Source organism: Triplophysa dalaica, chromosome 12 (genome assembly GCF_015846415.1).
Source record: "Triplophysa dalaica isolate WHDGS20190420 chromosome 12, ASM1584641v1, whole genome shotgun sequence".
Taxonomy (NCBI): Eukaryota; Metazoa; Chordata; class Actinopteri; order Cypriniformes; family Nemacheilidae; genus Triplophysa; species Triplophysa dalaica.
In genome coordinates, this window is record NC_079553.1 from 6,973,742 (window position 1) to 6,995,600 (window position 21,859).

The window sequence follows — 21,859 nt, forward strand, 5'->3', positions numbered from 1 at the left end:
AACAAATAAATTAATACATTTTGGAGAGGTGCGCATCAGGCTACGCCGAAAGCTACTCCATAGGTTATGGCGTAGGTCCTAAGCGCAACTATAATTTACACTTAAGTTACTATGGTTACTGACTCGGGGTAGAAGTTACGTTTCTTTTAGAAAGCGGCTTGACTTACCCCTCTTTCTCGGGTTTGACATACCTCGCATTCTGAAACAGAAAACTCAGAGTTTCCCTCATTTCAGGGTAATACACTGAGAGTTTTCACTAAACCTCCTTTCTGAAACGGGCCCCTGTAGTAACAGTTTATGGTTTATGTTTAACAACACGTAAAATAATGAGCAAATTACACAAAAATTATATTATGTTCGACTGTGTTCTTTTGTGTTTTCATTATGCATGTGTTATGTGCTAATAATTGCATGTGCGCAGTATGGTCAACATTTGTATACTTTAACCACCTCCGAGGATAGTGGGGGTCTCGAGTCACTGTTATTTTGGGGATCGTGGGCTGTAAAATTTGGGAACCGCTGGTCTACAACACTGGAAAATGTTTACATTTAGTGTCTTCAATCCAGAGATCATGTAAAGGCACCAGAACAACAATCAATCAAATGTCAGAAAAGTAATTGCAAAATAATAGGATGCAGGCATGTTTTGCAGATTAAATTATAGTCTGCGGGTTTGATTTGCATACAGATAACTCCTTAAACTGCTTGTTTAAATCATGATGGCTTTGGTGAGTAAACTGGTCCCTCAAGCATAAGCAGCTTGTGGTGAAATCAGGAAATCCTTTGCAGCACAGCCTTAAATTAATGCTTTAACTCTATCTAAAGGTTTGAGCACTGATTTCTAATGAGCTCGTCTGAAGTACATGAGATGGATCTACAGATACAGATCAAATTTAAACACGGCTGCAGGAGCAACAAGGCTGCGAGCCAACCTGCCAACAGCTCACAACTGACCTTGCTACCCATCTGTCTCACACAAGACACTGGCCACTCTCTCTCACACACACACAGCTGACGACTACTAAAGTTTAAAGAAGCAAGCTGGCATGAAAGAGAAATAGATCTATTATTTACAAAGGGCCAAGAAGCTGACATTAAAGCTGCACTGGCTGGCCTATCGGCACGGTGCACGCTGGCAGGTGATTGTACACGACGTGACCGGCTGTGCTCGCAAGGAAATTTAACTCGCATAAGCTTCTCCAAAAAGCTATACAACGTGTCTCAATGTCACACAACCTGTCCAGCCAAAAAGGTGACCGTTAATTTGCGCTTCTTAAGTGCTATAACTGATTCCTCCTTACTGGTTAGAATTGAAAAAGATGTAAAGAAATGTGCCAGTGCTCAATGCATAATATTGCATGCTGTATTTGGATGAGAACCAGAAGACAGGAACAATCCTTATCATTTTAAAATTGCTTATTGGCAAAGTTTAAAGCTAAACTGCAGCCACCCCCCTTAAAAACAGCTGCTGATCTTTATACTTGCTTGGCAAATAAATTGCTCAAAATGTTGAAACCAAGTATTCAGAAAGCGATGCAATTTTTCATGCTGTGTACTTTAGAGCCCGCATACCTGTAAAATTATACTTAATGCTCTAGGGGGACTCCCCAGTCCCCACAATACTGTTTATGGCACCATATCCTATAGGTATGTCTATTGTCTATCAAGGACACTTTGTTTCCAGTGATGGCACCTCCACACATTCAGCTAGCTGTGAAGACAGATTGCTGCAGACAGAGCCAAGAAAGCACACACCCACCCCTCTCCTGCCATGAAAACTCCTTACCTTACGCTCTCCCTTTCCATGCATATTTTTTATGTATTTGGGATGCATCTTAAAACACAAATCTGGGTGAACCGAGAGACAACAGCTGCAAATTGAATTCACCTTGCACTAATTTGCACCCAATGTGATGCTGAGAATTAAAGGGACAGTTCACCCGAAAATTATCAATGTCATCATTTGCTCACCCTCGAGTTCCAAATCTGTGTCAATTTCTTTGTTCTGATGAACACAGAACGATATTTAGAAAATGGTTGTAACCAAGCAGTTCTTGGTCACCATTGACTACCATAGTAGGAAAAATTACAATGGTAGTTGAAAGTACCCCAGAATTGTTTTCATTCCTAAATTCTTCAAAATATCTTCTTTTGTGTTCAACAGAACATATAAATATATACAGCAAACATTCCTACTATGGTAGTCAATGGTGGCCAAGAACTGTTTGGTGACAAGCATTCTTCCAAAAATCTTTCTCCGTGTCCATCATTTAATCAAATTAATTTATACAGATTTGGAACAACATGATGATGAGTAAAGGAAGACAGAATTTTCATGTTTGGATAAACTGTTCCTTTAAGCTATCGGTTACATGTGAACGATGTAGAAGAACCTTTCTTTATCAGGCTTCAGAAATCAAACAGAAACACAGTAGAACCATGGTTCATACTCCATGCCAGCAAAAACCTAAATGCAGCAATGCTTACTCATCACAAGCGCTTTGAATACTCCAGAAGCAAATAATCTGTCACGCGAACAAATGACAGAGCTGTTAAATCAAACAACAATAAAGCCAAATACATCTCCGGATAATAACAATCTCTCGATAACAACGTCGCAGTAATAATCACAGTCTGTTAAGCAGGCCCATTGTAATACAGTGTCTATGGAGTTTGGGATGACTGCATCAATTAGAGCACAGCTGGACACGTCTGAGATGGAGGGATGGAGCAGCCATTACATGCTGCCTGCAGTTTTTACATCATCCTTTGTTTTATTTGAGAGCTGTAAGACAGCTACAAAATTTCATATCATGGATAAAGTGCAATAAGGCAGTGCAGCGGCAGCCTAGCCTATGTGATATGACCGATATGTTTCTAGACTTATTTTTCATCTCATGAATACTATTCAGTCATTGACGGTTGTTTAGGGCGGAAGTTTGAGAAAAACATTGTGAGTTTCCAGTCACCGCTAAACATGTTATTCATGATGTGCAATTTATTATTTCCCAAACCAAATACATTTCTGCGAACACGGTCATATTGTCGTGCTAGTCTTTGTAAATGTAGCTCTATCTAAAACTGGGTCAGTGTTGCATGAGCTTTAGTTCTCCATTACTGTGTGAAGCAAACTGATGCCAAGGATGAGTATGAGGGAGCTAAACATATCAAATATCTGACTACTGAAGCCAAAGAAAATGAGCAGGACATGAGAGCTCACGGTTTAGATGTTCTTCTCTGGCATGTGAAGCAGGCCTGTGGACATTGTAAACACTGTGCGATATACATCTGGCGGTTTTTACTCTGTTGTGATACTAAATAGATTGTTGGCCCTGGGAGAGTGCAAAACATGATTTCTTATAGCCTTCTGTATTTGTGCAACCTATTTGGTCAAATAACACTTCACATGAATAATATTACAAGAATCCATGCTATGTACTGTGACCTTATCTAGAGTGACTTATTTTATATTCCTTAACAGAAAGAAAAGGATTACATCACATAATGGGAACTTTAACACAAAGGGAACCACAGGTCGGTTTTCACTAGAAAGTGACATCGATTCAACTGCGGCCGATTCATTTAGGCCTACCCTTAAATCTTTTGATCCTTATGTTGATATAATATTCAAGAACATCCTGCTTGGCAAGCGAGCAGGAAGAATGTAAAATATTCCCAGTCTGAAATTGCAAAATGCGCTATTAATAACCACAGCCTTTTTTTTTGTTTAGTCATAACACTATACCTTCTGTTGAAGTGTTTGTGCTAGTAATGACTACTACACAACATCTTTTGTCCTGATAAAACACACAGTGAAAAGCACCTTCTTATCAACAGCTCTTATCAACAGCTATATGAACCAAAGCATTGGATTACAGTGAAATACCGACAAAGTTCATTATTGTTCCTATTGATCATTTTCAGCCTGTACTTCAAGCCATGTACAGGTATTAAAATAATTAGTGACAACAGTACAACTAGCCATTAAAACTGCAAAATTAAAGTCAAACTCCACCTGAATGAAAGCGTCTCATAAACCTTAAGTCTATTACAGTACAGTACATTTGCAAGTTTACAGATGACGCCTTCAATGGCAAAAATTCTCATCAATTCTTAAAAAAGGGGGATAAATGGCATTTCCATAACCAAAAGCACATAAATATTGGACACTGTACTGAAAGCAATTTAACAAAACCTATTATAGAGTTAAATGTCGCAGATTGAGATAAGATTAACACCAGTGATGCCACATGATAAGATGTAACCAGAACAGTTTTAGCATTTGTATGTTTGCTATAAAGGAACGACTACCCAATCGATAGAAGGTCAAAGATAGGTTGTGCCTTTACTACAAAGCAAACACAAGCCACGATCTCAATAGCGAAGTTCTTGTGACATTGAAAGGCAGACGCAGACAGACATCGCAAACACATACACGTCCACGTCCACAAAGTGACCCCGATGTAACGTCTCGCGTCTCAGCTCAGACTCGAGACACATCTAAGGCGGTCGGGATCCACAGAACAACATGACACACTAACCGGAAATGGGAAATGTATCAGTGTACACTTCAAATGCCCAAAGCATGTGGGTCAACAGCGAGATTTACATCGCCCATCATGTCCTTAACCTCAAATTCAAAGTCGACTATTAGATTGGTCATACTAACATTTGACCTAATTCTGTCATAAACCCGACGATGTATAAACACGGGCACACTGAATATATGGATAACATTAATGCAAATTAAAACTGGTCACGCGGACAATAAACGCGATTAAACGTCAAATATCAACTTACAAATTTCTTCTGGATGATATTTCTCTTCGGCCGTTCCCTATTCATTTTGCTCTCCTCATTAAAGGTCGGAAGGCCACATCAATTGCGATAAAAATCTTTCCGTTGTTGTAACACGTGATTATTTAAATCCCTGGTAGCAATATGTCGTGTTAGGCAGCAGAGTGTGTGTTATCCCGATCGGCGGAGCCTCTTCGTTTCACTGCTCGAACAGACCAAAGAGGTGCAAGAAACCGAATCTAAACATCCATGGCGATTAATAATGGTTTATGCAAAAAGCACAAGGGCAACATATCCACGGAAGCGAGCCGATCTTCCATATGAAAGCTGAAACGGCGTATTGTCAATTCTCCCCGCACGAGATTCTTGCAGTCAAAATAAAAGCCAGCGTTTGGCTTCTATCCACGTAGGTCGTAACGTGTCGTTTATTGTAACATTATGCGGATGCAAAATAGACAGTCGCACCAAAACGAAAGATGCGGAGTTGGGTTTTGGCTGCGTCTGCGCTCCTCATATTGTGTGAACTCGATGGCACCGATGTTAATGCGACCTAGTGGCGTCTTTCGTAGGAAGGTCCGTCCTATTACTCACGCCGAGCAAGTTTAGCGGTACATTTAAAAAGGCTGCCACACATTATTTCGCAAATCTTTGTCTTTGGTATTGTTCTCCTCGTGTTCCAAGAATTTGTATGATTTGTTTAAGAATTTATCTATTTGATTTAATAACTGTTATTTGTAAACAAAATCAATTATCTAAGATTTATCCAGATGATATTAGGAATGTCATGATTGTTTATTACTGTCATCTCTCTGACATGATAAACAATGTTTCATGAATGTGGCCATGTGTTTTGGTCAATGATGACAAAATAAAAGGCCTGACTAAATATATAAACGATATATTTATGAGTTAACTGCGTATTTGCAAAATTGAATGACTAGTTTATACTTAGTGAAGGTTGCATGTTTTTAATTGAATCGGTTACTTTAGAGACTTTAGATAATCAAAGGATGAACAAACACAAATGTTTTGCATGAAAAATCATACTTCAGGGCTGGTTTACCTATAGGTTATGTGAATGTACAAACAATTATACTGATAGTTTTTAAACCCACATTCCAGAATGCATTGCACTGTGCCATGTTGGTAACATCAAGGAGCCTTTAAGGATTATAGCAAACCCCACTGTGATAATCCACAGATTATTTCTAAAAATAAACATTATGATCAGCTATGCCTGTATAACAAATGGTGTACATTCTCTTATCATAGTGTTTAATGATTGTCATTCATTTGAATACGACCTAAAATTCTGTCTCAAAATGACATTTGTGTTGCCAGTTGTATCTTTTTTACAATGCTTATATTTTCAGAATGATCTCAGTTTTCTTACAAAATGGGAAAATACAGAAGAAATGTTATCATCAGAGCCAGGGGGCAGAAGGCCTCTTTAATTGGAATAGGGTTAAAAATAACCTCAAATTGTATCAGGGGTATATCACAGCACAAGAGACTATTTCATTCAACAGAACCGTCTGGTCAGATATGTGAAGACAAGGACAGGGAAACTGAAAAGAATTTTGGGCTATACATGTTATTTTAATATAGTAAATACTATAAAACCAATGCTTTTGCATAAAACTTTTTTGTTTAGAATGTCACACTAACTTTAGACACAAAGCAGTCAGTCATTGAATTGGTATGAATAGATGACTGTCTGTTTTATATAAAGAGGAACATGTGATTTTGTAGGACCCTTTGTTTTGTTAAATCACATGACTAAAATAAGACCTTTTTCTGAATTTTCTTCTGGTCAGTACTGAAAAATAGTGGTTAAAGTCGACAATGAATGCTTAAATATACTAATAATGGGCCACCCTGCTGGCAGGGGAATCGATTCATCAGTTTAAAACATGCCTGTCCCCGGGGCCAGAGTAAGAGATGGCTAATTGTGAAGCACTAGACATTGAAGGGAAGTGCTTAACAGAACCAAAGATTTTGGTTGATGGCCAAAGTAAACTCTCAGGAATAGTTTTCATACAAAGGCAGGACACAATTAAAGTTTTTAGAGATTGTTCTACTTTTGTAGATGATGCTTTTACTGCATCCACATTGTATGCATTGTTTAGTTGTTTTAAATCGACATGTCATGAATGAAATAATTGTATTATTTAAATAATATAATATTTCTGTTCACTTTTCACTTCCAGTGTAGCAAAAACATTTTTAGAATATGAATCATGACACCAATTTTTTTTAAAACATATAAAGAGGTATACTGAGTTGTGGAAAATGTACTCACAAATGGTTGTTGTGGACCTTTACTCTGTATTACCTGCCAGTTTAGCAGATGGACTTTGGGTGTTGACTGTGAAAACTCTGGCATCATCACATTAAAGTAGCCAATCCTAAAACACTTGACTGAATTATACCACAAATTCCTCTAGTGTTCCATGCTGAAAACTTACATTATAATGGTAATATAAGATAAACGATCAGATCCAGTTAATACATAACAAATTAAACAAGTTGTTTGTGTCTGAAGCTGAACCTCCACACACACACATATCAGAACAGATGGAAGCGACAGGAAACCTGGAGCACTGTAGCCAAATAACCCTGTACTAACTGTGCTGGAATTAATGCAATGCCTCTTATTCTGTCAAAGACTACAGGATAGTGTGTTCTTTTAAATGCTGTTGTTATTAAACTGTTATTTTACGTTTTAATGTTATTTTTTAATAAAATAATGAATCATGTGGTTTCCCAACACATATGGGTTGTTTTTCCAATTCAGCATTGTAAAGATTTGAATGGAAGTGATATACTATTGACAGCTAGATTTTCGAGGTCACAACAAATGACACAATTTCATGATATGGGTAAACTCGAAGTAAATGTCAACAAAATTGCTCTAAAGTAATTCATCTCGTGAAGAAATGTATATCATTGCCGGGCTTCTAACGCTCTCTTCTGGTTACTTGCGTGATTACAACACTTGTGGTCTTTTATAAAGTAGAAACGAAAGAGAAACAACGGATAGACTATTTGGAAAGTAACAGTCTCTTTGTCAGACATTTGATCATTTTTTGAGACGCTACAGCTACACATGAACGATTTACAGAATCGCACTTTTGATCCTAATCGGTACTAGATTAACCATGTCTAGGTGAAAAAGCAGGCTAGCGTTTTGCTCACAAATAGAGTCGTTTGTGGAAAGACTGGGTCGAGCGACTTTCACACAACTGGTGAGAAAGAAAGGTTGCTCATTTAAAATTAAATGCATAATCGTTACAAAAACGATTCGGGTTTTTTTTTACTTAAAAACATACATTTGTTTTCATTTATGTTTTTTTCACAGATTATGGAGAAAGCATGGGTTCTGGCTACCACATTTGGAACAAAATGGGGCATCTATCTATGTTTTGCCCCTCTTATCGAGAAACATTTCACTGTAATACCATACGATAAATTCGTGATGAGGAAAGAGGACTTCGCTGACAAAATCCAGGCAGTGATGGTGTGGGGTGTTAATATAAAGGTTGACCATGATCTGTTACAGTCCTTACCTAACCTCAAAATTGTAGTGAATGGTGGGGTAGGAGTGGATCATCTTGATATTCCTCTTATCAATAGCTTTGGAGTGAAAGTTTCCAACACCCCTCATGTGGTGGATAATGCAACAGCTGATATTGGAATGGGTTTGATGTTAGCATCTGCACGAAATATTGTCAAGGGTAAGAGCTGTAGTTTTTGTTCTTTACCTGCTTCATCATAGTTTTTGCTATAGTTATATTTCTTAATTCTATATTTTATTTGAATGTTTTTTTCTCGGCAGGTCACAACTATTCTAAGTTTCGGGAATCTGAAGATTTGCCAGAAGCTTATTTGGGCTGCGATGTCAGTGGAGCCACCCTTGGCATCATTGGCATGGGTAGAATTGGATACAAAGTAGCCAAGAGAGCTCAAGGGTTTGAGATGAAAATCCTTTACTACAATAGGAATCGACGGTGAGTCTGCTGGACCTTGATTCACTAGGTCACTACACAGTTTCTTTATTTAATTAATAAGTAAGCCAATCATTTTCGCCCTCTTCAGCATAACATGGGTAAGTTAAAAGGATACTCCACCTAAAAATGAACTTGCTGCCCTCAAGTTGGTCCAAACCTGCATACACTTTTTTTGTTCTGCTGAACATGGAGAAACATATTTGGAAAAATGGTAGCAGCTGACATTTCTTGGACAACATTGACTACCATAGGATAATTCACATAATAGCTGTTATCTTTTTCTTCCTTCTAATTCAAAATGTCTAATTTTGTGTTCAACAGAACAAAAAAAAATATATAATAGTTTTTCCTTTATGTTATTCAGTGATTTACCAGAAATGTCAGTTGCTAACATTTTTCCAAATATCTTTCTCTTCGTTCATCCGGACAATCAGAAATTTTCACAGATTTTGAGGGTGAGTAAATAATGAAAGACTTTTATTTAAATAAATAGTAAACAAATTACATTTTAGGACAGTGTTACTGTAGTAAGATCTAAACTGGCAACCAAAAAGTAACCAAAATTCCTTTATGAAGGAATGGATTAGATCATATATCACACTAAGAGTAACTGAATTTACAATTTACCCCTCAAGATGGTCAAAGGGTCATTTCAATGTTGTAGTCAGAACATTAAATAAAATGCATTTGGTCAAAACATTGACTAAATCTTTCATCATTTATTTACCCTCATGTCATTCCAGACCTTTAGTTCTCACTTCTGCAGAGCACAAACGAAGATATTTTAAAGAACATTGAACAACATTATGCCCCATTGACTTACATTGTATAGATACCAAATTGCTGAGACATTTCAAAACATATCTTTTGTGTTCCATGGGAGAAATATGAAGGGTTTGAATAACATGGGCGTGAATAAATTATGACTATGTTTTTTTTGTAGAGTAAACTATACCTTAATAAACTATACATGTAATTTCACATTGTTTTCTTCTGTATGTGCAGGCTGGAGAGTGAAGAAAAAGCAGTTGGGGCCACATATTGTAAAAGTATGGAAGAGCTGCTACAGAGGTCGGACTTCGTCATGGTGGTAGTCAATCTCTCCCCTCAGACACACAAACTGATTGGTGCAAAAGAGCTTTCAATGATGAAACCCAGTGCCATCCTTATCAACATCAGCAGAGGTAACAAATTGGTTGTATCATTTAAATTCAATTAAAGAAATACTTTCCTATTCAAGACCAATTCACATGTTATTGAAAACAGATTGAATGTATTTTTTTCTGTTACTTGCCTTTCTGCTTGTTGAGTGGAGATGATCCAGGCTTATATTTTTCCAACATTTCTTTTAGTATAAAAAGTCTCCATTACTCTTTTCTAGGTGTAGGTTACTTTAACCACACTAAATAGGAAGAGTTTGGTTCCAAAATGAGAGTCAAAATTAAACTTTGTTTTGATTTAAGCCATAATAAACTAAAAAAATACAGCTAACTAACACAATAAAACACAATAAAATACGTAATAAATAACATTAGTTTTGAAAATGTTTAAAAATGGAGTTATCTCATTTTGGAACCAAACTCTTCATATATTTTGATCAGTTTGTTAACATATTGTATACTTTTGTTGTTTTAGGTTTAGTAGTGGACCAAGATGCTTTAGTGGATGCTCTCCAAAAGAAAGTAATACGAGCTGCAGCTTTAGATGTCACCTATCCAGAACCACTGCCCAGGTTTGCTTGGCTTATCATGCTTTCATTCTATTGCACTTGCTGAAGCGTGTATGTAAAGGACTGTACAATTTCAAACCCTTCATTCAGCACATCACTGTTGCAGTATTACTGATACTATGTTTTATACAGGGACCATCCCCTGCTGTCCTGTCCAAATGTTATCATCCTGCCCCACCTGGGAACCCACACTTTGGAAACGTCTAAGGTTATGGTGGAGAGGATGGTGACCAATGCCTTGGCTGCGCTAGCTGGAGACCAGCCTCCTGATGAAGTCAAGGCATAAGGCCAGATCACAGAGCCATCTGTCTCTCCTTTCTTTTAACCCAGCTAAACACAAAAACTACTGATTAGATGTTAATTTAATTATATTGTAAAACTGTAAAAACACAGGAGATGTGATTATGTTTGTGTATGATTCACAACTTGAATAACAAAAAGGCTTTTTTTATTATATTATGTGTTATTAAAGCGTTGTGTAACACTTCTGTTCCTGCTGTTCAGAAAATGTAATCATCCTGCCACAAAAACATTACATCAATGAACTTTACAGTAAATAAAACAAAGTGTTTATAATTCATTATAGCTTGTTTATTATTTAAGTCTTTGTAAATGTAAAATGTATGAATAAGCGCATAATCTTAAATGCGTAACGATCTGCCGTAGAAAGCAAATAAATGTGACTAAAAAAGAACTACAACGAGCATATTATGTCGTCTTCATTCGTACATACTTTTGACAGAACATTTGCTGCTTTTCCGCTTACTCAGTGATGCGTAAAGCTATTTGGTCATGCAGAGCTAAACAAAACCCAAGTGGTTTGCGGAGATTGTGCAGTTGACTGCTCATCGGAGAACATGAACAAGACGCTTAAGTCGCAATCTCTGCGCTGCTGCTCTATCCTGGAGGTGAAAAGTAAAGTAAGTGAACCTGCACGTGCTTTTTCTTGTTATCATTGTGAAACGTCATTGACTTGTATGTGCGTGGCCGTGCGTTATTGTGCAAACATTGCTTGTTTTTTGGCTCTATGCATATTATAAATGTAAATTAATCAGGTTATATTAGTAATATGGTAAAATATAACATTATATTTATAAATAATTTTCGAAGTTCATTCACAGATTGTATTTATTAGGCTACAGAAATACATTTTGTAAACAAGGACCTGCACACTTCCACAATATGTCTATTGTGTCATCCCAATGAAGACCCTCTCACTTCTTCTGAGGCTCACTATACAAACCGTAATGCATGAAGACTGTTGCAAAATTGTATAATTTTGACAGATAAAGTCTTGTGTTATATAACCTTATTCATGTGTTCCCACAGTATGGTGCAGAATTCAGGAGGTTTTCCCTCGATCGTTCTGATCCCGGGAAATACAGAGATTTCCACCGACTCATTGTGGGTTTTCATCACTTATGGCAAATGGACGTCCTTATCGGATACGCGGATGTTCATGGAGAACTGTTGCCTATCAATAATGATGACAACTTTTGGAAAGCTGTGACCTCTACACAATATTTACTGCGCATCTTTATTCAGCTGCAAGGTACAGAAAGGGCCAAGGAGAAAATTTGAATCCTTTCTGTCTTGTATCTCGTATTCTCGTAACTCACAATAAAAAACCTTCTATTGGTGTATCTGTATAATAAGGGGTACATTTTTAACTAAGTAACATATACAATGTGTATAAAGATGTGTATTAGAAGGGCTTTCCCAGACTAGTTAGTCCAAATATGCATAGTATGAAAACCAGTTATGTACGATCAATTGAAAAACATTGTGTGCAATGTTTTAAGTATTTTAAGAAGCATTATGACAGATGAATGTTTCAGGCCAGTGTGCTTTATCTACATGATGGTAGGAAGGAAGAAACTTATCTTGGGCATCATGTACTTGAGCATAATTGCTTTTCCCAAATGGTACGCTTGTTTTGCCAGCTAGATGATCTTATTGCTTTCCGTCCAAGTTCATGTGATCTAGGGTTAATTCCTCAGTAAACAGTTTAAAAGGGCAAACTGTATAAAGTAGCTTTTATAGTGAAATGATCAAAACAAAGTCTTATGAGATTAGAAAATGATGATAACTGTCATGTCCTTGAATAATCTTTTTTTGTGAAATCACGATTATGGACTGTTTTTTACACACTGTTTTACAGATGAAGCGGAGCAGTGTATCATTGGAGTCGATGACATGTTAAAGCGAAAGAAATCTCCAGCAGCATTATGGGGCGACGTCAGCCACAGAAAATCTCAGTTTCAGATCAGCATGCCACACAACTTCCGCCCCGTTTCTTCCATCATTGATGTGGACATCCTACCAGAATGCCACAGAAGAGTCCGCCTCTACCACCAGGGCTCGGACAGACCTCTAGGATTTTGCATACGTGATGGTACTACTCTTAGAGTTACTCCTTACGGCTTAAAAAAAGTGCCAGGGATCTTTATCTCACGCATAGTACCCGGCGGACTGGCAGAGAGCACTGGACTTCTGGCCATCAATGATCAAGTTTTGGAGGTGAATGGTATTTATGTAATAGGAAAGTCTTTGGACCAGGTGACTGACATGATGATTGCCAACAGTCACAACCTCATCATCACCGTAAAACCCGCAAACCAGCATAACAACATAAGACGGAAAAGCTGTGGTTCCTCAAGACATATTCTTGATAACACGGACTCTGTAAGCTACCCAGGGCTACCAATGATAATGAAAGCTTACGGCTTGACAGGTAATGGGTCTCAGAGTGAAGAAGATGCAGATGTGATTGTCGAGAGGGCCATCAAATACAATTCCAGGCGCTCCAGTGCTTCAACAGATTCTTATACTTCTCATCCACATGTTTATTCTTCTCATAAACCCAATGTTTTTGCTAGACTACCCAACTCATTAATTTCTGCAGCCGCCTATCACTCTCAGCCTTGCCTCAACTATACAGCTCACGGTGAGCAAGACCTCCCAATTTACAGGCATAAGACCCCCCAAAAGCATTATGGCTATAAACCGTCCATCAGACAGAAAGGGTCGAGCTGTAGCACCCATGACCTTCTAAGCACATGGCACATAGATGTAAGTCAACATTTAATGTTGCACCAGGGAGAAATGGAGGAAGATGGAATTGTTGTCATTTTGTGAGGACATTGTGTGTACCCTCATGTTAACTTTACCCTGGATTTAGTTATCCCAAAACAAAAAATAATCTGTCATCATTTACTCAAGTTGTTCCAAACATGTATCAAATTCTTTGTTCTGTTGAACACAAGAAAGATATTTAAAAAAATGTAGCATCCATGGGGCACTATTGACTATCATAGTAGAAAAGATTTAAATGGTTGTCAGAGGTGCCCCAGGACGGTTGGTTTCCCTAAATTCTTCAAAATATCTTCTCTTGTGTTCAACAGAACAAAGAAATGATGCAATATTTTTCTACTGTGGTAGTCAAAGGTGCCCCAGAAATCTCAGTGGCTAACATTCTGCCAAATATCTACCTTTGTGTTCCACCAAACAAGGGTGAGTGATTCATGACAGTACTTTCATTTTTGGGTAATTTAAGATTTTTATTTTCCCTCAAGACCAAGAAACATAGTGATATGAGTTTTCAATGACAGTGGTAACCCTGCTTTTTGCATGCCACTTAAATTTAACATTACTATAAATATTACACTAAGTTTTAAGATTATTGCAGGTTCAAATGTAACACATTGTAGTGTAAATAACATTATGCACCACATGAGAAATCTGTTAATCTTAAACACTATGATAGACCGAAGACTTTCACAATCTGTATTTACTTGACTGTTTAAATCTTACCACTAAATAAAAGCCTAATTATGACATGAATGTTGCCATGTGCGAGTTACTTAATACAGTTATTTCATTTGACAACATTTATCAACAACTAATGCGTCACATTACATATTGGAGACACCTGCTTTGCGTACATAGTTTTTAAAGGTTAAAGATAACCATGTTATAAATTATGCTGACCTTAGATGAGCTACCTGAGTTGACATCAAATACTTAAACATCAACAGGTGTACATTGCATATCATAATGATTTAGCCAAACAGCACACCAATTACCTGTCAGCCAGTTATCAGCCATGACATGATTCCATCTCTCAGCCCATCATGCCACTGGCAAAAGTGAGGTGCAACAGGTGTGCCTACAACATCCACAGGTAAGGACCACAGACATGGTTCTGTCATTATTGATTCCTATAACCCATGGCTATCAAACTGATCAACTTTGTAAGATCAGCCCACCCTTCTTCCATTGGTTGAGCTGCACTATGCAATATGTAAATGAGACAACGTCACTTCCTGTCTTCCTGTGCGCCATGTTTTTCAGCAGGAGTAAGGGTGATGTTTAACTGAGGTACAATTAAAAGTGAGCAAATCTTGTGGACGGTTTAAATTTCAGCATACGATCGCGGATGTGATAAGGACGGCGGATCGAGCGCAACTCGGATGCCGCGGACTATGAAGTAGCAGATTCAATACCGCGCGCCATCCAGTGACGCCGGAAGAATCGGACGGACCTCCATCCACTCAAACGGCAGCGTTGTGCCAGAATATTGAAGGTAGACACAGGTTTATAATAGACGTCACAATCAGTTAAGCAACACAGCGTGATGTATGAATGACGGGTTGAGGAATTTCTCCCATTGATACAACTTAATGGCACGCCTGGTTTTTACAGAATATAATTTGTAGGAAGCGCATCACAGAAACGACAGGGACATAGTTACAACGAGCTACATATATTATAACCATGTTATAGACTCAATAACTTTGGAGGATCGTTTGGGAAATGGTCATATAAAATTGGTGTCTCAATAGCGATATATTGTGGCATAGATTTTTGTGTTCGTCAGCCTGTGCGTCAGTTTAATAGGATGTTATCATTTTAATTTAAGTTGTCACTCACAGGACCAGCAAAATGTATCAAATTCCGGTTAAGAACCTGACAAAACTCAGACGACCAAGAAAACGGGTCAAAAGCATTCTGTGTGACATTGGGATGCAGCAGTGTCAAGATCTGATAGAGGTAAAACAAACTAGAGATTATTTTTGACATGAGCATCTTTGGTATATGTGCTAATTTCTCTCCTCATTTCCAACAGACATACAAAGATTTTGATGCCGGGGAAGCAAGTTTCAACAACACAGAATGGGACAATTTCACCGATGGTCATGCTGGCAGAAAAAGAAAAAAGGTAGTTTTGTTTAAAAGTCCCTTAGTGCTTTTCTTCTTTCCTTCATATACTGTATTTCCAGTCATACACTGCCTGTCAAAAGTTTAGTGTCATCTGCTCATTGTTTATTAATACTTTTTCCACATTATATAAGCATAATATTACACTTAGCAAAACTATGTCATAACACAAATTAAGCTATAGAAGTTCTGGCCAATCCAGTATAAACGGAAAAACGAGTTATATATTGATACAAGCCACTTTTTGCCTAGAATTTGCAAAAAAAACTGCTTTTTATTAAAACACTTTATTTTAATTTTTGTCTGCAAAAATAATTTCAGACATTTAAGCATCTTCAGAAAATTCACCTTAAAAATATTTAGATTATGAGAAACTCAAAGTGAGTAATTAAAGTACCAAAAAGTGCTTGTCAACTTTGACAACACGGTATTTAATAGAAAAATAAAAAATGAAATAGTGGGATTATAACAATTAGTCCTATTAAGCGAATCTGAAATTAAAAAGTACAGCTTTTTTCCATTTCCTGGAAAACAGTGAATTGGAGATCCAAGGTTTCATAAGGAAAGCGATAATATATTACCAATATTTATCAACATACTCTAAACAAAAAAATCATCATAACATCACTTTTGTCTTGCAGTATCCATACCGGAGCCAGGCATTGTGCTGCAGTCTCTGCTGGTACTCCAGCCGGTCCGTGCCAACGTTCAGAAGTCATATTCATCGCTGCCATGGGGAGGAGCTGGACCTGGCCTGTCTGTTAATATGCCCCCACTGCTCTTTTGTTAGCACCCCGAAAGTAACAGATCAACACATTAAGTTTTTTCACACCCTGCCATCAAAAGGCCGGCCCATAGCTATTCAAAACATCCCTAGACACACTTTGGCCCACGCCCCCAAAACTGTATCCGTTACAGTCTCTGCTGATGCAGCCGACGACCGATACATATGTGCAACTTGTGGCTATCACGACTCTTTACTGTATGTGATGAAAAAGCATGTCTTAGTTAACCACTATGCTACAATGTTGGACCGTTACTTCGGGCTTGGCTCAGATAGTACACAAAAGAAGGAGGGCGAGAAAACACGGGATGTCACTTCTGTAAAATATCACTGTAAAATGTGCAAGCTGCCAGCCGAAACCATTGAGCATCTACTTTATCACATTTTGAGTTCGGAGAAGCACAAAGACCTGCACTGGCAGATAATGCCTTCCATAATCGAAAAGAGCTGCACAAGCCAATTTGCTAGACAACAGAATCTGCTAAGCCTCACGCCGAAAGCGATGCAGCAGGTCACTCTGGTTGCGAGACCAAACTACTTACAACAGCAATCGCAGCAAACAAACGGAAACGGCATCCAAGCCTCCAAGCCTAATGGCACCGTAGTCATGGCTGGGCCAAGCAACACAACTGCTTTGTTTTGCTCTCCCGGTGGAGGGCGGATGTTTCTGTCTCCACAAACGCAAGCCTTACTTTCAGGCACAGCAATGACTGCTCTTCAAAACACACAGCAGCAGCAGCAGCAACAACAGCAGCAAGTGTTGTCTACCTCTCCGGTAGTGAAGTCCATTAATATGGTGGTGCCACAGAACGCACCCAAGACAGTACCCATTACTATGGCTATGCCCAGGTTGCCCCACACTCAGCAAGGACAGAAGGTTCTTTTCCCGCCTGGGGTCCAGGTCAACCTCCCAGGCGAAAAGGCCCTGCGTCAACCCATTCTTGTTACTCCAGGTCTTCAGCTGAATCAGTCTTTGGCTTCTCAATCTGTGCGTCTCATTCCCACAGGCAACCAAGTCAACGGCGTTCCAACGTACACTTTAGCACCTATGCAGGTCACAATGCCTGTTCAGGGTGGTCCTGCTCAAATGGTTTTGAACACTTCCCACATCAGCCAGCCTCTGAATTCAGCAGTAGTGCCTGCTGGTCTTATGCCTGCTGTTCAGAGGGCAATAAACAGGAATTCTGCCCCAAACGAGTTGGCTGTGCTCGCTCCATTTTTGAAAAAATACGACAATCACACGGTCAGATGTCTGAGGTGCAAAATTTTACTGAAAGAGCAGGGGATTTTCCAGCACTTGTTACACGGCTTGAAATGTCTGTTCTGCCCTCAGATGTTCTATTCGTTCAAACAGGTAATGGAGCACACAAATAAAGATCACAGTCTCAAAATCAAGGAGAATCGCAATCGCATAAAAGAGCAGTTTGGTCTTGATTGTGACGATGAGGGCAACCTGATGTTCACTACCTTTAATCTAAACACAGATGTGCCCAAGGATCTGCTTGATAACAGAGAGCTCAACCTGGCATTGATCACAGGCTCGCAGGAGAAAATCTACATTAAAATGTATCCAGATAAGGCAGAATACTCCGCCACATTGAAGGCTATGGCTACTGACTGTCCATTCTGTCAGGCGGAGTTCAAGTCGTCGCCTGATGACTACGAGCGGCATCTTCAAACGAAACACCACGTCGTTCCCACCATTCACGCAATACTGAAAACCCCTGCTTTCAAATGCATATACTGTTTCGGAGTGTACACCGAAAAGTCGACACCAAAAACTATTTCCATTCACGTGCAGCGGTGTCGTTGTGCTCCCAAAGCAGTCAAAGAAGCTGAGAGGCAACTGAATCCAGATGTGATGGAACGCATTGATGGGGATTTATTTAATTCTATTAAAACCGAGAATTCTCCAGAACCTGTTACGGAGGATAAAGTGGATTGTGTCAAGCCAAAGAGAGTGTTTGTTTCAGAAAAGACCAGGAGGAGGAGAGCTACCAAAGTTATCAAGTCAGAAGACCCTCCAGCTACAATTGAACTCGTCTTGAACCCTACAGGGATGGAATTTACGTCTTTCGAAGACCGAAAAGAATTCCTTTCCAGATACTTCCACCGAAAGCCATACTTGTCAAAGACTGAAATGGAAATGCTTGCTTCACGTTTGTGGATAAACAAGGCTGATGTAAAGGCTCACTTTAATACCAAGCTTACGAAGTGCTTAAAAGCAATCCAGAAGAAAAAGACTCGGGTACTTCTTGGGTTTAAAATGAATGACGTGAACCGGATGCAACATAATCTGTTCATTCCGGTGGTACAACCTAAGAAAAGAATCAGTCAAACTCAACAGGGTTTATTAGATGACAGTGTATGTATACAGCATGTTCAGACTCTGATGTAAACCATTGCAAGGTATAATAGTTTGGATATACACATGATTTGAGGTGTTTTCTGAAAAGTAAAACTAACCAAATCCACCCTATTTTATTTGAATTTGTGTTGTATATAGTTTATGGAATAATTATGTTAATACTGTAAAAAAAATACAGATCTTTACTGTAAGATAAAAACACTCAATCTAACATATTTTATATTTTAGTCACATCTGTTTTTGCGTTGTTTTGTTTTTGGAAGGTTGTACTATATATTTGGGAAATTACGTAGTTAAATAGCTCTTCATCTTACATTTTATATCACAATTGTACAAAGTGAAGACGTGGTTAACCTACTACTCACTGGCAAAAGTCAAGAATTTAAAATCTGTATCACTGAGAGGGACACTTTTAGTATATTATGTTCGGTTTTTCCACTGTTTATCATTACAGACGTGAAAAGAAGTGCCTCCGTGTCCTCTTCAAGGTTTTAAGTTGTATTTGCATCCCGGAATAAACGTCACTTAATGTCATGCGTGTTTCTCTAACTAAGAAAAGTACTGTAAGTAACAAGTTCCTTTTTGTTTATACATTTTTATGAAATTAAAGGGATACTTCTCCCAAAAATTCTGTCATCATTTACTCACCTTCGAGTTGTTTCCAAATCTGTATACATTCCTTTGTTCTGATGAACACAGAAAGATATTTGGAAGAATGCTTATAACCAAACAGATCTTTCCCCCCACTGACTCCCATAGTAGGAAAAATTACTTTATCATTTTTTGGTTCTGTTGAACACAAAATAAGACATTTTAAAGAATATAGGAAAGCAAACAGTTCTGGGGAACAATTTAACAATTGCCAATGATTTTTTCGGTTTCTTTAATGTCGTTTCGGTCTGTTTATAAGCCTACTTCCAAATATCTTATACATTTTTACAGATTTGAAACAATTCGACGGTGAGTAAATAATGACAGAATGTTCATTTTTGTCTTTACTCAGAATTTACAAATGAAATAAAAAAAAATTCGACAATCGGCACATTGCGTCGAAGTACCGCGAGAACGACTCAAAAACATTGCTCTCGAATCGCTCTCGCGGTACTTTGATGTCAAACACCGATAGCGCCGCAAAGAACAAACGTAGAAAGTTCGATTTAATCTCCTTTCTATTACTTTTCCTGTCACATTGCATTCAGACGGATGTTGTCGATGTTAAGCATGTAACGTGAGCTCAAGTTGGCGAATATGTTGACGGTGAAGAGAATCCTTTGCTCTAAAGAATGGATATTAAGTCCATATACAAATGCAATAGCAAGAATGATGTGTCACATAACAGCACGACACGAGTTGTTGGCTGACCAGCACGTTTCCTGGCAAATGACCTTTACAGAAAGGTGCATTCATAGTTCAGCATGTCTATCTGGTGGTAATACACTGATGAAAATGCTGAACAATAAGAAGTAAGTGATCGTTTATTGTTTACATACAAAATGAAACAGAATCTCTAGTTCTGATCACAGTTACAAACTGTAAGTTGTCTATATGTTTTCTTACAGGAAGAAGCATTGGTATAAAACTCCCCTACAGGTAAGCAACCTAACCCTGCTGAAAAAAAGCAGTAGAATCACAAAATGACTTAATTGTTGTTATGGGGAATTGTTGTAATGTATATAGATTCATATACTTTGCCCGTTCAGTCCAGACCACTAGGTCTACCTGACTTTCTAAAACCGTCAAAGAAAAACCAGGAAGACAGTGTTCGTGTAAGAACTTTAAACAACATCATCTACAAAGCAGTGACCGACTTACTGAACTCGTACGAGGTCAACTCCGAGATTGCTGCCTACAACATACAGATATCCAAAGTAGGATTCTTTCTGCAATTGAAATGATATACAACTTATCTTTATGAGTGCTTTTCTTAATGCACCGTTTATACCCATGTGTAGGTTTCGCTACCACCAGATTTCTCCTCTTGTAGGATATACTGGAAGACAAGTCTGTCAGCTGAACAAGACAGTCAAATTCAGCATGCTTTAGACAAATGTGCTCCTCGTATACGGTATGCCTTTCTCTATGCACATTTAGATTTGGTTTTGAGGGATGAAGGTAATAACATATTTTGTTTTATTTGATCAGATACCTTCTCATCTCTCACCAAATCCTTGGTGGCCTCCCTGCTTTGGTTTTTATTAGAGATAAACAATATGCTGCGATGATGGAGGTAAACAGACTACATTGTGGTTCATACATTTTGGTGATGGAACTACCATTTGTATTTTTTCTTATTGCATTGCAAGGTTGAAAACCTTCTCAAGATCGCAGATTATGGGTCAGGTGAAGATGAAATAAACAATTCATCCATCAGTGACGTTGGGTAAGAAGAATTGAAAGAAAGCACAATACACTCCTTAAAATTAGTTTCCTTAAGCTTTTTGATGTTCAATCTCTCAAAGGGCCAGACTGCATCTGATGGACTCGGGAGAAAAGAAAAGACCAGTGTTGTTTGGTGTGGATCATGATGCACTCCACAAACAGATTGAAGCTTATAAACGAGAGAAGGGGTCGAGAGAGTCTCTCGCACAAAGTTCTGGAGCAGGAGGATTAACTCAAGAGCAGCTGAACACACTGGCAGAAATCAGGAAGCAGAAACTCATAGAGAAAAAGAAACTTAAATCCAAACGGACGAAAGATGATGACATCACTCCAAAAGACTACCTGCTGGCCAGGAGTCTTCAGAAAGAGGAACAAGAGGAGGTGGACAACAATGAAGACAGGCTGCTGGATAGCCAAATCTCACAACTGATGGCAGAAGACGACAGGGGGCACTAAAATGAACTGAATTTAAGGGTTAATGTCACACTGTTGACTTTGTAAAAAAAATTAAAATAAAATGAAATTGTTAGCACATGTTGACATAATGTGTCATTTGATCACTTGGGTAAATC

At 38.3% G+C, this 21,859-nt stretch overlaps 5 protein-coding genes across 7 annotated transcripts in view; 4 read left to right on the forward strand and 1 right to left on the reverse strand.

Moving 5' to 3' along the window:
• The window catches only part of jarid2a (jumonji, AT rich interactive domain 2a), a 32,427-nt gene extending 27,069 nt beyond the window's left edge, over window positions 1-5,358 (reverse strand). For both annotated transcript variants that reach the window (XM_056761946.1, XM_056761945.1), the window contains exon 1: window positions 4,801-5,358. In XM_056761946.1, coding sequence (XP_056617924.1) covers window positions 4,801-4,845 — 45 coding nt within the window. In that variant the 5' untranslated portion in view covers window positions 4,846-5,358. The remainder of the gene's footprint in view (window positions 1-4,800) is intronic.
• Window positions 5,359-7,815: 2,457 nt separating this feature from the next.
• Window positions 7,816-11,116, forward strand: zgc:136493 (uncharacterized protein LOC692276 homolog). Its single transcript, XM_056761995.1, has 6 exons — window positions 7,816-8,045; window positions 8,159-8,534; window positions 8,636-8,807; window positions 9,813-9,991; window positions 10,443-10,539; window positions 10,669-11,116. Exons 2-6 carry the CDS (start codon window positions 8,162-8,164, stop codon window positions 10,820-10,822), a joined length of 975 nt encoding a protein of 324 aa, XP_056617973.1. The 5' UTR covers window positions 7,816-8,045; window positions 8,159-8,161; the 3' UTR covers window positions 10,823-11,116.
• Window positions 11,117-11,326: 210 nt separating this feature from the next.
• Window positions 11,327-14,379, forward strand: pard6ga (par-6 family cell polarity regulator gamma a). Its single transcript, XM_056761981.1, has 3 exons — window positions 11,327-11,456; window positions 11,866-12,088; window positions 12,698-14,379. Exons 1-3 carry the CDS (start codon window positions 11,394-11,396, stop codon window positions 13,672-13,674), a joined length of 1,263 nt encoding a protein of 420 aa, XP_056617959.1. The 5' UTR covers window positions 11,327-11,393; the 3' UTR covers window positions 13,675-14,379.
• A 108-nt stretch (window positions 14,380-14,487) lies between these two features.
• adnp2a (ADNP homeobox 2a) lies at window positions 14,488-19,442 on the forward strand. 2 transcript variants are annotated; one of them, XM_056761948.1, is made up of 4 exons: window positions 14,488-15,121; window positions 15,458-15,588; window positions 15,665-15,757; window positions 16,398-19,442. In XM_056761948.1, exons 2-4 carry the CDS (start codon window positions 15,481-15,483, stop codon window positions 18,936-18,938), a joined length of 2,742 nt encoding a protein of 913 aa, XP_056617926.1. In that variant the 5' UTR covers window positions 14,488-15,121; window positions 15,458-15,480; the 3' UTR covers window positions 18,939-19,442. The 2 variants fall into 2 exon arrangements, with proteins under 2 accessions (XP_056617926.1, XP_056617927.1); XM_056761949.1 differs by having other exon boundaries at window positions 15,471-15,588.
• Window positions 19,443-19,565: 123 nt separating this feature from the next.
• rbfa (ribosome binding factor A) lies at window positions 19,566-21,821 on the forward strand. The gene is made up of 7 exons (XM_056761992.1): window positions 19,566-20,371; window positions 20,468-20,498; window positions 20,609-20,776; window positions 20,861-20,973; window positions 21,051-21,135; window positions 21,212-21,288; window positions 21,368-21,821. Exons 1-7 carry the CDS (start codon window positions 20,157-20,159, stop codon window positions 21,741-21,743), a joined length of 1,065 nt encoding a protein of 354 aa, XP_056617970.1. The 5' UTR covers window positions 19,566-20,156; the 3' UTR covers window positions 21,744-21,821.
• Window positions 21,822-21,859: the final 38 nt, after the last annotated feature.

What these genes read in the sequence shown, in the direction of transcription:
- zgc:136493 (XM_056761995.1), top strand. Translation starts at nt 8,162, where the DNA reads ATGGAGAAAGCATGGGTTCTGGCTACCACATTTGGAACAAAATGGGGC. An exon ending in TACTACAATAGGAATCGACG is followed by an intron (nt 8,808 to 9,812) that starts GTGAGTCTGCTG and finishes CTGTATGTGCAG; the next exon opens with GCTGGAGAGTGAAGAAAAAG. An exon ending in TATCCAGAACCACTGCCCAG is followed by an intron (nt 10,540 to 10,668) that starts GTTTGCTTGGCT and finishes TGTTTTATACAG; the next exon opens with GGACCATCCCCTGCTGTCCT.
- pard6ga (XM_056761981.1), top strand. Translation starts at nt 11,394, where the DNA reads ATGAACAAGACGCTTAAGTCGCAATCTCTGCGCTGCTGCTCTATCCTG. An exon ending in TCCTGGAGGTGAAAAGTAAA is followed by an intron (nt 11,457 to 11,865) that starts GTAAGTGAACCT and finishes GTGTTCCCACAG; the next exon opens with TATGGTGCAGAATTCAGGAG. An exon ending in CATCTTTATTCAGCTGCAAG is followed by an intron (nt 12,089 to 12,697) that starts GTACAGAAAGGG and finishes ACTGTTTTACAG; the next exon opens with ATGAAGCGGAGCAGTGTATC.
- adnp2a (XM_056761948.1), top strand. Translation starts at nt 15,481, where the DNA reads ATGTATCAAATTCCGGTTAAGAACCTGACAAAACTCAGACGACCAAGA. An exon ending in AGTGTCAAGATCTGATAGAG is followed by an intron (nt 15,589 to 15,664) that starts GTAAAACAAACT and finishes CATTTCCAACAG; the next exon opens with ACATACAAAGATTTTGATGC. An exon ending in CTGGCAGAAAAAGAAAAAAG is followed by an intron (nt 15,758 to 16,397) that starts GTAGTTTTGTTT and finishes TTTGTCTTGCAG; the next exon opens with TATCCATACCGGAGCCAGGC.
- rbfa (XM_056761992.1), top strand. Translation starts at nt 20,157, where the DNA reads ATGTTGACGGTGAAGAGAATCCTTTGCTCTAAAGAATGGATATTAAGT. An exon ending in AAAATGCTGAACAATAAGAA is followed by an intron (nt 20,372 to 20,467) that starts GTAAGTGATCGT and finishes GTTTTCTTACAG; the next exon opens with GAAGAAGCATTGGTATAAAA. An exon ending in AATATGCTGCGATGATGGAG is followed by an intron (nt 21,136 to 21,211) that starts GTAAACAGACTA and finishes TTGCATTGCAAG; the next exon opens with GTTGAAAACCTTCTCAAGAT.